Below are 13,678 nucleotides of genomic sequence, written 5' to 3' on the forward strand. Positions count from 1 at the left end.
ATAAGATAGGTATGTATGTATATACATACTACACTGTGCATCTTTTTTCACCTAATGTTAATTCACTTTTAATTCACCTTTGTTTAGCAATACCATGCAACAATTTACTTTTTGTTTTTATTTGCCTAGTATCTTGTTTTGATTATACATTTACCTACAACTCCCTCAGAAGTTTTGTTCTAAATGTTTCTAACATCAAGCATGTAGTTGGGTTTTGTGATTTATCAGTCTTGCTTAACAGCTGAGCTTATGTCATGGATTTCTGTTGTTTTAATAAGCACATATGATCTTTTTTCTGGTTTTGGGGGTCTTTTTTCCTTTCACGCTCATTTTTATATTCCATCTTTTGCTATACAGTTATTTACATGTTAAATATTTCAGTTCAGTTCAATCGCTCAGTCATGTCCAACTCTTTATGACCCCATGAACTGCAGCAGGCCAGGCCTCCCTGTCCATCACCAACTCCCAGAGTTCACTCAAACTCACGTCCATCGAGTCGGTGATGCCATCCAGCCATCTCATCCTCTGTCGTCCCCTTCTCCTCCTGCCCCCAATCCCTCCCAGCATCAGAGTCTTTTCCAAAGAGTCAGCTCTTCGCATGAGGTGGCCAAAGTACTGGAGTTTCAGCTTTAGCATCATTCCTTCCAAAGAACACCCAGGGCTGATCTCCTTTAGGATGGACTGGTTGGATCTCCTTGCAGTCCAAGGGACTCTCAGGAGTCCAACACCACAGTTCAAAAGCATCAGCTTTCTTCACAGTCGAACTCTCACATCCATACACGACCACTGGAAAAACCATAGCCTTGACTAGACGGACCTTTGTTGGCAAAGTAATGTCTGTGCTTTTTAATATGCTGTCTAGGTTGGTCATAATTTTCCTTCCAAGGAGTAAGCGTCTTTTAATATTTACTGAGCACCTATTATGTGCCAAGCACCATACTTAGCATTAAGAACACAATGGTAAACAAAAAAAAAGTTAGCACATATACATAATAATGGAGAAAGGAATGGCAATCCAATCCAGTATTCTTGCCTGGAGGATCCCATGGACAGAGGAGACTGGCGGGCTACAATTCACGGGGTCACAAAGAGTCGGAGGCAACTGAGAGGCTAACACTATACATAATTACAAACTGTGGTTTTGTTCTTCCCCACCCCATGCAAATATCAGAAGCAATTCTAATATGAGAAGGGGTAGATAAGGTTTTCAAGGAAGACTGCTCACAAGATCCAATACACTCAGACTTAAATAACACAAAGAAGGTGCTTCAATGACACAGTGAAAGAAAGGTTATGATGGGCAGAAAGTAAGCAGTCAGTGTATAAATGTGTCAGAGAACTTGATGGCCTATAGAAACAGAAGGAAAAGCTGAAGGATATTGAGCAAGAGGGAAGAACTAAATGAGATTAAGAGGTAAAAAGGCCACATCAGGTCTCCAAATTAAAGAGAGAATCTCAGTTTTATTTTAGGTACAGTACTCATTGGAAAAGACTGATGCTGGGAGGGATTGGGGGCAGAGGAGAGGGGGACGACAGAGGATGAGATGGCTGGATGGCATCACTGACTCGATGGCCGTGAGTCTGAGTGAACTCTGGGAGTTGGTGATGGACAGGGAGGCCTGGCGTGCTGCGATTCATGGGGTCGCAAAGAGTCGGACACGACTGAGCGACTGAACTGAACTGAACAGAAGGATCCTGAAATACTTTTAAATTTTAAACACAGAGAATGAAACATGACACATACGGAACTGAAGAACAAATGGTACAGTATTAGAGTAGGCCTGACAAGCAGCAGTGCTGGCTTGGAGCAGTTGGCAAATGGTGAAGCTGGATCCAAAAATTTACACAGTACTTATCGCTCATCCCCATCCCCTTTCTCCCAATTCTGGAGTTCTGTGGTCTACTTTTAGTCCTATTCAACATTACTTTTACATATAGCATAATTTGGTTGTTTATTTAAAAGATATGCTACATAAACTCATTCATTCAGCAAATACTTAATCAAATGTGTATTACTGCCAGGAAACATTCTAGGCATGGGAATACAGCAAGGAAGAAAAAATCCCTAGCCTTGGATAGATTACATGTTGTGAAATTAAAGTTTTATTTAATTATTAATTATTTATTAAGTTTTAAGCCTGCCTTATGTATCTGATTATGTCCTACCATAATATTCTAAATTACTAACATTAAAGCATTTTTTGATGTAATACAATCATTCATCCACTCAACAGATATTTATTAAACACCATCTGTGTACCAGTTCTACTCTAGAGGTATACAGAAATATCCCTTCATGAAGCGCACATTTTCATAAAGATAGGCTACATATATATTATATATATAATTTATATATATTATTATAAACAAGTATACATATATATATTGTGAGGTACCAGTAGAAGAAAAATAAAGCAGGGTATAGGAAGAAGCACAGAAGTGCTATTTTTTGGCAGGAAAATCAGAGAAGCATCTCTGACAAGGTTACACTTAAGCAGAGTCCTCAGTGAAATACAGGAGTAAGCCCTGAAGGTATCTAGATGTGAAACATTCCAGGAAAGGCAAGACCAATTGCAAAGGCCCTGAAGCAGAAGGCTGGCATGTTCAAAGAACACTAGGGTGACCAACATGTCTGAATTGCAATGAAAAAGAGAGAAAATGGTAAAACTAGTTTGAAGAGGTGGCCATGGACCAGATCATACAAAGCCTTCCTCTCATACAGCTGGAAATAACTTGGGATTTTATTCTAAGTAGGATGGGAAATGAAGTAGGATGTGAAGATTCTAAATGGGGAATAATATAATCTTACTAAAGTTAAAACAAAAATTACTTGGTTGCCCTACTTGGAATGGTCAAAATCCAGAACACTGATAACACCAAACACTGGAGAGATGTGAAGCAACAGGAATTCTCATTCATCATTGTTGGGACTGAAAAATGGTAGTCACTTTAAAAGATAAATTTTAAAAGATACTAGGATTCTCCAATTATAAATACTAATACCACCTGAAAATAGTCCATGGACTCAGCACAAAGAAAATTATATTAGATTTTAGAGATCCAAAATTTCCTACAGATGAAAATATTTCTCAAGTCAGAATTCTTTGGCACAAAACAATTTTACACAAGACTTCATATAAAGTTCTCAGGTAAATTGTTTTAAACTTTATTAGTCAATGGAAGATACCCTAGATGGCTTAAGAACTTTGGGTTGAGGTGCTAAGTCATTTGAGAGTGAAATGTCAAAGTGCATCAGTTATTCTTCCAACATCCAGGGGTCTGTTAAGCACAGGGCATTATACCAAGTTTCGGAGACGGTAAACAAGCCACAATCACTGACCATTATAGAATTTACTCCCTGGTAGTTTTTAAAAGAATAGGCAGTAGAATCACAATCAATATTTCACTGCCTGTTTCTCTTGCCCCAACTCAAGACATTTCCCCCTTCTCCAGTTGCATATGGAGGGGAAAGGATGGGGACAGAGAAATAGGGAAGAAGAAGAGATCTGGATATAACATACTGAATTAAAACTATTTTTTTTATCTCTTTCCTTGTACAACTCTGAACTCCTTAAAGAGAGAGGATAAAAGTGTTAGCCCCTCAGTCGTGTCCGACTCTTTTGTTCACTCCATGGACTGCAGCCTTCCAAGCTCCTCTGTCCATGGGATTTTCCAGGCAAGAATACTAGAGTCGGTTGCCATTTCCTCCTCCAGGGGATCTTCTCAACCCAGGGATCGAACCTGCATCTCCTGCATTGCAGGCAGATTCTTTACCTGCTGAGCCATTGGGGATGAAACCACCCTATCTCCAGCACCCTAATCCAGGGTCTGGCACTTCTGTGATGCTCACTATCTCAGAACTAGACTAAATTATAGCCATTGTTCTAGGGCCACTGCTTTTTTCTTTTTCTATATAACCAATATCAAGAAAAATAAATTCGATATATGGCAGAACCAATACAATATTGTAAAGTTTAAAAATAAAATAAAATTTAAAAAAAAAAAAGAAAAAGAAAGATTAAAATAGAGGCCAATCTTTTCAGTGGTTCTTTTAACAGAATAAGCATATATAAACAATAAGTGCAAGTATTTAAAAGCTATATAGTAATGTACATCATCTTGAAAGAAAGTTCCCTATGCTAGTTTCATTTTACCACCATCCCTGGATCTCCCTCACCTCCCAATCCCATTCAGTGGTAACAACTACCATGAATTTGGTGTAAATGAGACTCTTCCTTACATTTATGTAAGGAATTAACTTTTCCTTATATTTAGGAGGCCTCTCCATATTTTTAAACATCAAAAGGCAACATGGCATATTGGACTCGAGCAAGGCAACTTTGAATCCCAGCTCTGCTATTTACTACCCATGCGAGTAGGCAGGGGTATTTACTCCTCTATGCTTTAGTATTCCATCTAAAAAGTGGAGACAATGACAGTACTTACTTCTAAGTTCTCATGAGGACTAAAATATTTAATGTTTATAAAATGCTTAAAACAATCATGGTTATAGACAGTACCACTTTATTATATTAAAAAAAAAAAAATCACTGGACTTCTCTGGTGGCTCAAAAGTAAAGAAGCAGCCTACCAATGCAGAGGACACGGATTTGATCCCTGGTCTGGGAAGATTCCACATGCCACGGGGCAACTAAGCCCACAAGGCAAAACTACTGAGCCCCCGCTCTAGAGCCTGTGCTCTGCAGTAAGAGAAGCCACAAAATGAGAAGCCCAAACACCACAACAAAGAAGAGCTCCAACTCTCGATAACTAGAGAAAGCCTGTGTACAACAATGAAGACCCAGTGTAGCCATAAATAAGTAAATTAAACCACTGATAATAACCTAATCGTGAAAAGTGAAAGTGTAGTGGCTCAGTCATGTCCGACTCTTTGCGACTCTATGGACTGTAGCCCACTAGGCTTCTCTGTCCATGAGATTTTCCACTCAAGGACACTATAGTTAGTCGCCACTTCATTCTCCAGGGGATCTTCCAAACCCAAGGATTGAACTGCAGGCAGACTCTGCAGGCAGACTCTTTACCATCTGAGCCAACAGGGAAGCCTGTAAACTAATCATAGACTCAGGGAATTCTTAATTAAATAACTGTATTATATCCTATATATCCATGATTCTTATTGCAGCCATTTAGACTGTTTTCCAGATGAACATCCCTGCACAAATCACCCTTGGCAAATGTGCAAGCTTCTCTAGACAATATCTTAAATAGAAATTGTTGGATAACTGTGTATGCACATTTCTAATTGTGTAACACTTATCTTACATGTGTAACACTTACCTGATCCTGAGCCTTGCAACTTAATGGGTAAACACTGATGACTCGTAAGTTTTTAACTGCTTCTACCCTAAAAATGGGATGTCCCTGGTGGCTCAGACAATAAAGAATTTGCCTGCAATGTAGGAGACCCAGGTTCAACCCCTGGGTTGAGAAGATCCCCTGGACAAGAGAATGGCTACCCACTCTGGTATTCTTGCCTGGAGAATTCCATAGACAGAGGACCCTGGCGGGCTACAATCTATAGGGTCACAAAGAGTCAGACATGACTGAGCAACTAACACTTTCAAATAAAATCCCTACAAACAGACTAACCATCTTCTCAGTACAATTTCCAGTCTTTGCCGTGAATTGTCTTACTATCCATTGTTCATTTTATTTGTATTACCTATCTTACCTCTTTTGATCTTTACATATTCTGGACACAAAAACACTGGATAGTACAGACATTATATATATCTCCCAGTTGTGACATTATGTTTTATTTGGGTTTGTGGGAACTTACATTAAACCTAAGGTTGTTTTTTCTTTTTTTTTTTTTTTTAGGTAGTCAAATCCTTGATGGTTTCTTCTTTTTTTCTTGACTTGTTAAAAAAGGCCTTACATATTCTGAAGATACCTATACTTTCCTTTTTTAAAAAGATACTTTCCTTTTTTAAAAAAACGGGTTTCACATTTAGTATTTAATTCAACTGGAATTTATTTCTGCATATGTCCTGAAGTAGAAATCTAGTTTTCCCCCATATAGAAAAACCAATTCAACAGTTCACATTTCCTCTCCCTGATGACAGAAAATGCCATCTCGAGCACCAACCAACTTCTCAAATATATAAGGATCCATTTCTTAACTCTATTCTGTTATATGAATCTGTTTTTTCGTATTATTAAGACTATACTACTTTAAATACAAGTACTGTGTACAACCTGATTTTTAAGTATGTATAGCCCTGTGTGATCCAACTCAGACTAAGATTTAACTTTTTTCAATGCTTCAGAATCTCCCTCATACACATTCTCAGTTAGTACCATGCTTCCAAGAGAACTACTATTCTGATCTCAATCATCATAGATTAGTTCTGTTTTTGAGCTTCCTAAAAATGAACTCATACCATATGAACTCTTTTCTGTCCCACTTCTTTTGCTCAATGCTAAGTCTGGAAGATTCATTTCATGTTGTGTGTGCCAATGTTTCGTGACCCCATGGACTGTAGCCCATCAGGCTCCTCTGTCCATGGGATTTCTCAGACAACAATACTGGAGTGGGTTGCCATGTCCTCTTCCAGGGGATCTTCCCAACCCACAGCTCAAACCCAGGTCTCCCACATTGCAGGTGAATTCTTTACTGTCTGAGCCACTAGGAAAGCCACACACACATGTTGTGTGTAGCAGTTTACTATTTTTCATTACTGTGTAGGATTCTATTCTAAATACCAAAATTTAAGATTAATCTAGATATCCAACAGTCAACTCCCTCCTCCTCATTCTTATTCTTCTTTCACAACTGTCTTGGATCTTTACTTTTGTATATGAAGATCATTTTCCTCCAAAAAAGAAAACAAATTCTATCAGGTTTTTGTCTGAAACTACATATAAGTCATACAGAAGTTAATTTTTTAGCAATATTTATACTTCCCACTAATAATTATATCTTGTCTTTTGTTCATGTCTAATTTTATGTCCTTCAATACAACTTTGGGTACTTCATAGAATTTGCTGTAAAAGAGGTATTTTTATTTCCTAATTGGCTACTGTCAATTTGAATGTTGATCTTGTATCCAGCCACACTGAATTCTCTTATGAATATAGTCAGTCTGTTGATGGTTTTCTGAGGGTTTTTTTGACCAAGCCACATGACTTGAGGGATCTTAGTTTCCTGATCAGGAATGGAACCCAGGCTCACAGCAATGAAAGTGCTGAATGTTAACCACTGCACTGCCAGGGAATTCCCTATTCTGTTGATTAAAAAAAATTTTTTTTTTTTTTTTGGCCACATCACATGGCACGTGGGATCTTAGTTTACTGAGCAGGGATTGAACCTGTGTCTCCTGCATTGGGAATGTCAAGTCTTAACCACTGAACCACAAGGAAGTCCCATAGTCTGTTATTTTTTGTTTTTAATTTCCTATGGATACATTCATCTCATTTTTCTTCCTTTCTAGTCCTTTTGTAATTTATTTCCTTTTTTTTTTAAATCTTACTAGTAGAGATATATTTGTCCTGTTCTTGATATTAATGGGAATGTTTCTAAGATTTAGACAGTTAAGTTTTAAAGAGAGCCTCTATTGGAAGAAACATGTTTCTCGTCATGGTTTAAAGGTTACTTTAAAAAAAAAAAACACTAATGAGTATTGAGTTCTATAAGAATTTTATCAAATCTTTCAAGATTTCCTTAATAATTTTCAAATATTGAGCTATGTTTACATTCTTATCCTAATTAAAAATTTTGTCTCTGTTTGTAAATGAGACTGAATGTACCATTATTTTTCCTTGCATATTCTTTTCAGTTTAGGTTTCCAGGGTAAGTTTCTCTGATAAACAACAGAACAGCTCTCCCTCTTTTTCTATTATCTAGGTCAGTTTGTATAAAATTGGGATTACCTGTTCCCCAAAAATATGTCTGAAATTATGATAACAAAATCACAATTAAAACTATTCTTTATGATACTGCTTCACACCCATTAGGAATGCTTTAATTAAAAAAAAAACATAATGAAAATGCTGATGAGTGTGTAGAAAAACTAGAACCTTCATACACTGTTGGTTGAAAAGTAAAATGGTACAGCTGCTCTGTAAAATAGTTTGATTGTCCCTTAAAAGCTTCCATGGTTACCACAGTTCAGTTCAGTCACTCCGTCATGTCCGACTCTGTGTGACCCCAGGGACTGCACCACGCCGGGCCTCCCTATCCATCATCAACTCCCAGAGTTTACTCAAACTCATGTCCATTGAGTCGGTGATGCCATCCAACTATCTCATCCTCTGTCACCCCCTTCTCCTCCTGCCTTCAATCTTTCCCAGCATCAGGGTCCTTTCAAATGAGTCAGTTCTTTGCCTCACGTGGCCAAAGTATTGGAGTTTCAGCTTCAGCATCAGTCCTTCCAATGAATATTCAGGACTGATTTCCTTTAAGATGGACTGGTTGGATCTCCTTGCAGTCCAGGGGACTCTCAAGAGCCTTCTCTAACACCACAGTTCAAAAGCATCAATTCTTCGGCACTCAGCTTTCTTTATAGTCCAACTCTCACATCCATACATGACTACTGGAAAAACCATAGCTTTGACTATATGGACCTTTGTTGGCAAAGTAATGTCTCTGCTTTTTAATATGCTGTCTAGGTTGGTCATAATTTTTCTTCCAAACAGCAAGCATCTTTTAATTTCATGGCTGCAGTCACCATCTGCAGTGATTTTGGAGCCCAAAAAAATAAAGTCTGACACTGTTTCCCCATCTATTTGCCATGAAGTGATAGGACCAGATGCCATGATCTTAGTTTTCTGAATGTTGAGTTTTAAGCCAACTTTTTCAAGCTCCTCTTTCACTTTCATCAAGAGGCTCTTTAATTCTTTGCTTTCTGCCATGAAAGTGGTGTAATCTGCATATATGAGGTTATCGATATTTCTCCCAGCAATCTTGATTCCAGCTTGTACTTCCTCCAGCCCAGTGTTTCTCATGATGTACTCTGCATAGAAGTTAAATAAGCAGGGTGACAATATACAGCCCTGACGTACTCCTTTCCCTATTTGTTGTTGTTCCATGGTTTCCACAAGACCCATCAATTCTACTCCTAGGTATACATCCAAGAGAAATGAAAACATATAACTATGTTTACACAAAATCTTATACACAAATGCCAGTATAAGGACTATTCATAATGGGAAAAAATCCAAATATCCATCAACTGATGTGGTATATCCATACAATGAAATATTATATGGCCATAAAAAGGAATGAGGTATATGATACATGTTTCAACATGGCTGGACCTTAAAAATATGCTAAATGAAAGAAGCAAACCACAAAAGGCCATTTATTAAATGATTCTATTTATGTGAAAGATCTAGAACAGGCAAACCTATAGAAACAGAGAGTAGATTAGTGATTGTCTAAGGCTGGAGAGTTTCAGAGAATTGGAACTGACTGCTAATAGGTACACCGTTTCTTTCTGAGGTGATGAAAATATTCTAAAAATTAGCTATGGTGATGATTCAACAATTATGTAAAAATATTAAAAACCATTAAATTGTACATTTTAGGTGGGTAGGTGGTATGGTTTATGAACTATACAGCAATTAAGCTGATGTTTTTAAAAACTTCTTCTTGGGGAAATTTACTACAGCTTCAATTTTTTAATGGTTTTTAGTTTCTATGACTATCTTTTTCTTTTACAGTCAATTTCTAAATGATATTTTGCCTAGAAAACAGACAATTTCATCAGGTTTTTAAAATTTATAACATATAAATTAATAGTGATTTCTTATGATTTTTTAAATTACAATTATTATTTGTAATTATATCCCATTTTATAATTTTATTATGTCATGTGCTTCTTGGTATTTCCAGTACTTAATCAGCTGAAGAGAAACAGCTTTGATTTGAAAGATGATTGCTGTCATTTCTATTGTTGATTATTTCTATTTCATCTAATTCCATTTTTATTTTCTCTTTTCTCCTGTCTTTGGTTTTACTTTTTATTTTTGTTTCTTGAGTTGTATATATGGCTCACTTACTTTTTTTCAATCTAACACAGCCATTTAAGGTTATAAATTTACCCCTAAGTACCACTTCTCTTACATCCTTCTAGTTTTGATATGACGTTTTTGTGATTCCACTCTAGTTATTTCTTAATTTCCATTATTTCTTTTTAATATTTGAAAAATCCTGTCATTTTTCTTCAATATTGCTTCTCTACCATTCTCCATATCCTGTCTTCTGGACATTATATTGGAGCTTTTCAAGCTAGCCCTAAAGTGTCTTAGTTTTTCTTTTCTATTTTTCATTCTTCATCTCCCTGGGCTCTGGTCCTGGATGAGTTATTGGTTTTATCTTGGAATTAACAACGTTTCTCTTTATCTATGTCTAATCTTCTGTTTTGCCCATGATTATTTTATAACTAGATATTTTCATTTTCAAGATTTCAATTGGTTAATTTATATATATATACATGTATTTACTGTTACTTGATTGCTTTTATTCAATTATAATGGAATGTGCTCTGAATAATAAAAAAGGGAACAGATATATTTTAACTTAATATACTTTTAGGTGAAATGTTCTTTGAACAGTTCTCCACTAGAAAATTCTTTTTTAATGTAAAAAGAAAATTACTTCTTAAAAGCTCTCCTGACTGCTATTCTACCAAATGTTATCCCACTGTGCCTACCTGCATCAGGGCATGGAAAGAATAAGTTCTATTATTGTCATTTTAGAATTAGAGAAACTGAAGCACAATCAAGTTCTTTTTAAAATACTCTCCCCCACACACTTTTCTTTGAAAAATATCAGAGCCACAGGAAAGCTTAAAGTACAATGTATACCACTATACCCTTCACCTAGTCCCAAAACTGTTTAAACTTGCCAGATTTGCTTTCTCTCTCCCTTTATCTCTCTTTACATACACATAACATATACCACATTCAGATACCCACACATGATTTTTCTGAACTCACCATGACATTTCACTTCTAAGTATTTCAGCATGCAACTCTAAAGAATAAGGCCATTCTCAATGTAACGACCATACCACAATCACACAAAAAATCAGGAGATTGAACAGTCAGCAGATTCAAATCAAACACTCATGTCATTTGACTAAACATTCTTCAGTTTGGCTCATCTAACTGGACCTGAAGTGGTTCTCTGGTGATTATTTAGAAGCGACACTTGGGACTTCACTGGAGGCCCAGTGAAGACTCCACACTTTCAATGCAGGGGGCACAGGTTTGATCCCTTGTCAGAGAACTAAGATCCCACACGGTGCATGGGACAGCCACAAAATAAAATAAAGTGACACCCAATCTGTCAAAGAGCATTTCCTTCCTTCAATGGCCTTGAAATCAGATTTTATATACTGTTTCATCAGACAGGTATTTTAAATTCAAGCATTTCTGAAAAAAAATCAACCAATTATCTCCTAAGATATTCAGGCCTCAAAAATCAAGTACATTAAGTTCCCAGATTCTTTTCCAATAATACACAGTCTTAAAGTGAATACAATCTAATTAACTCTCTCAATACTATACAGTCTTTTCTGGAGTGCAATGAAAGTTTACAATGTATATCAGCTTTGAAGGAAAGCTGTTCTTAAGAAAAACATACAGTACAAACAGGATTGATTAGCCAAATGAAAACCTATTTTACAAATAAAAAAACTGGTATGTATGTATGTCATTCTACATGAAAACTAACTTTTCAATGGGCATGATTTAATCTCAGTCACTAATCTTAAGAAGTAAGGTTACAGACAAAAAAAAAAAAGCCTATTAAAAAAAAAAAAGTCTCTCAGTCGTGTCCAACTCTTTCCAACTCAATGGACTATACAGTCCATGGAATTTTCTAGGCCAAAATACTGGAGTGGGTAGCCTTTACCTTCTCCAGGGGATCTTCCCATCCCAGGCATATTCTTTATTCTCTGAGCCACAAGGGAAGCCCAATAAAAGCCTATACTTGCTGTCAAAGACCATACAAGTCAGAGTAACAGTTTTATATCAGAAGAAATATCTATTGGTACAATCTGATACTAATATTTAAAGCTAAACTGTGTCATACAGATATGAATTATATGTACAATCAAAAAAATATTTAAGATAAATCTATGGTCAAATAATAGTTAATAAGAGAAGTTAGTATGTGCTGCTAGTCACTATTCTAAGTACATTTCATTAATTAATTAATTCAAGCCTCATAGTAATCTCATTTTTTCACTGAAGAAAGAGACGAACAGAGATGTCAGCATAAAAGGATATATGTAAGGGGTAGGACTTAACGTCAACTTTAAAATATAGAGAAACAGAATGGATCGTCCAAGGTCATTTCAAGAAAACGGAAAAGCACAAGCTAAAGCATAAATGCTGAGGTAACACCAAAACAAAAGTTTCAAATTGAAGAAATTAAGGCTTGATAAAAAGAAATTAAGGCTGGATAAATAGGACTGGATTATGAGAGGCCCTAAGTACTGAGCTATGGATGAAATTTTATAAAACAGCAAGAGCATGGCATCACTATGGCTCTTTATGTAATGTGTGGCCTTTTAGAAACGGTAACTGGTAACAATACAGAATGAGTAAGAGAGAAATGGGAAGCAAGGAACTCTATACAATTCTAACATTTATACAAATAAATAGGGTTAGTAACTGAGGCAGAGCTCACACTGAACCAACTGTGTTACCCTTCACATTAATAAGGCTATCCATTATAAACAACAAAGTAGTAAATATAATTGCAACATACCTTAAATTATTTCCAAACATACATTCAATGAAATTTAAGGTACACTGAAAATTATATCAGTAAGAAGTGTTGGTCAATTAATGTAAAACTATTCTTGCTGTTCAGTACAATGTCAAAAGAATTTGGCTAAATTAGACACAAGCAGAAATTTTACAGTACGAGCATCTACTTCAATAAAAGCAATATCACAAATAAAAGAACTAAAGTAATTCAACACATAGCTCCTCATATTGCTTTAGAACTATTACACTATTTACCAAAAGGTAGTAAATACATAATGTTTATAAACTATTATGCAAATGCTGTACCTTAATGTCACATTTATTCATATGTCCATTAAGAACTAGGTATTTATCGTCTATACAATAAATACTATAATCCACATAAAACTTACAAAAAGAAACTATCCCAAACCATTTCCTCTCTTTGCAATTAAATGAACTCCTAAAGAGAAAAAATGGGCAAAAAGAATCTCAAGTCTGTGAAAACTAGACTACTTACCGGTAACTTGAGTTATCCTATTGGGTCTTTTCCCTCACAGATCCACCTCTCCTGCCCTTCTGTCCAGCATGGGAATCTTCCTCACGGGCATCCGCTGGAACTGAGGGGGCATGCAGGACAGACGCATATGTAAGAAAGTGGAGGGAAGGGGATTTGGGAGATGCTAGAGACATGCTTCAGTGTGCTTGCTTACCTTCCTGAAATTGGAAATTTCAACAGTCCCATGGTCCACGAGGCATTCACAATAACTTCAAAGAATGTGGATCTGTGGAGATTACCCAATAGGAGAACTCCAGTTACTGGTAAGTGATCCAGCTTTTTCTTCTCTATCAGAATAAGAAAATTATTTAAATTTATTTGACATTAATACATAAAGAACTACAGGGGAAAGGGCTGCAAATTAATTAGATAACTATACATGAACACACCAAAGCA

The 13,678-nt window shown here is 36.3% G+C and overlaps 1 protein-coding gene across 6 annotated transcripts in view; it reads right to left on the reverse strand.

The window, feature by feature from the left end:
• Positions 1-13,678, reverse strand: part of YAF2 (YY1 associated factor 2) — an 80,333-nt gene that overhangs the window by 41,085 nt on the left and 25,570 nt on the right. For 3 of the 6 annotated variants that reach the window (XR_006550550.1, XR_006550553.1, XR_006550551.1), the window contains exons 4-5: positions 13,437-13,508; positions 13,244-13,343 (exon numbers count right to left, since the gene is read on the reverse strand). The exons of 2 other annotated variants lie outside the window; for them this stretch is intronic. Coding sequence is in view for 1 of the 4 variants with exons in the window: in XM_025284002.2 (XP_025139787.1) it covers positions 13,437-13,508 (72 nt within the window). In the remaining 3 variants the exon portion in view is untranslated. The remainder of the gene's footprint in view (positions 1-13,243; positions 13,344-13,436; positions 13,509-13,678) is intronic. One more of the 6 variants, XM_025284002.2, reaches the window with a different exon arrangement.

Source organism: Bubalus bubalis, chromosome 4 (assembly GCF_019923935.1).
Source record: "Bubalus bubalis isolate 160015118507 breed Murrah chromosome 4, NDDB_SH_1, whole genome shotgun sequence".
Taxonomy (NCBI): Eukaryota; Metazoa; Chordata; class Mammalia; order Artiodactyla; family Bovidae; genus Bubalus; species Bubalus bubalis.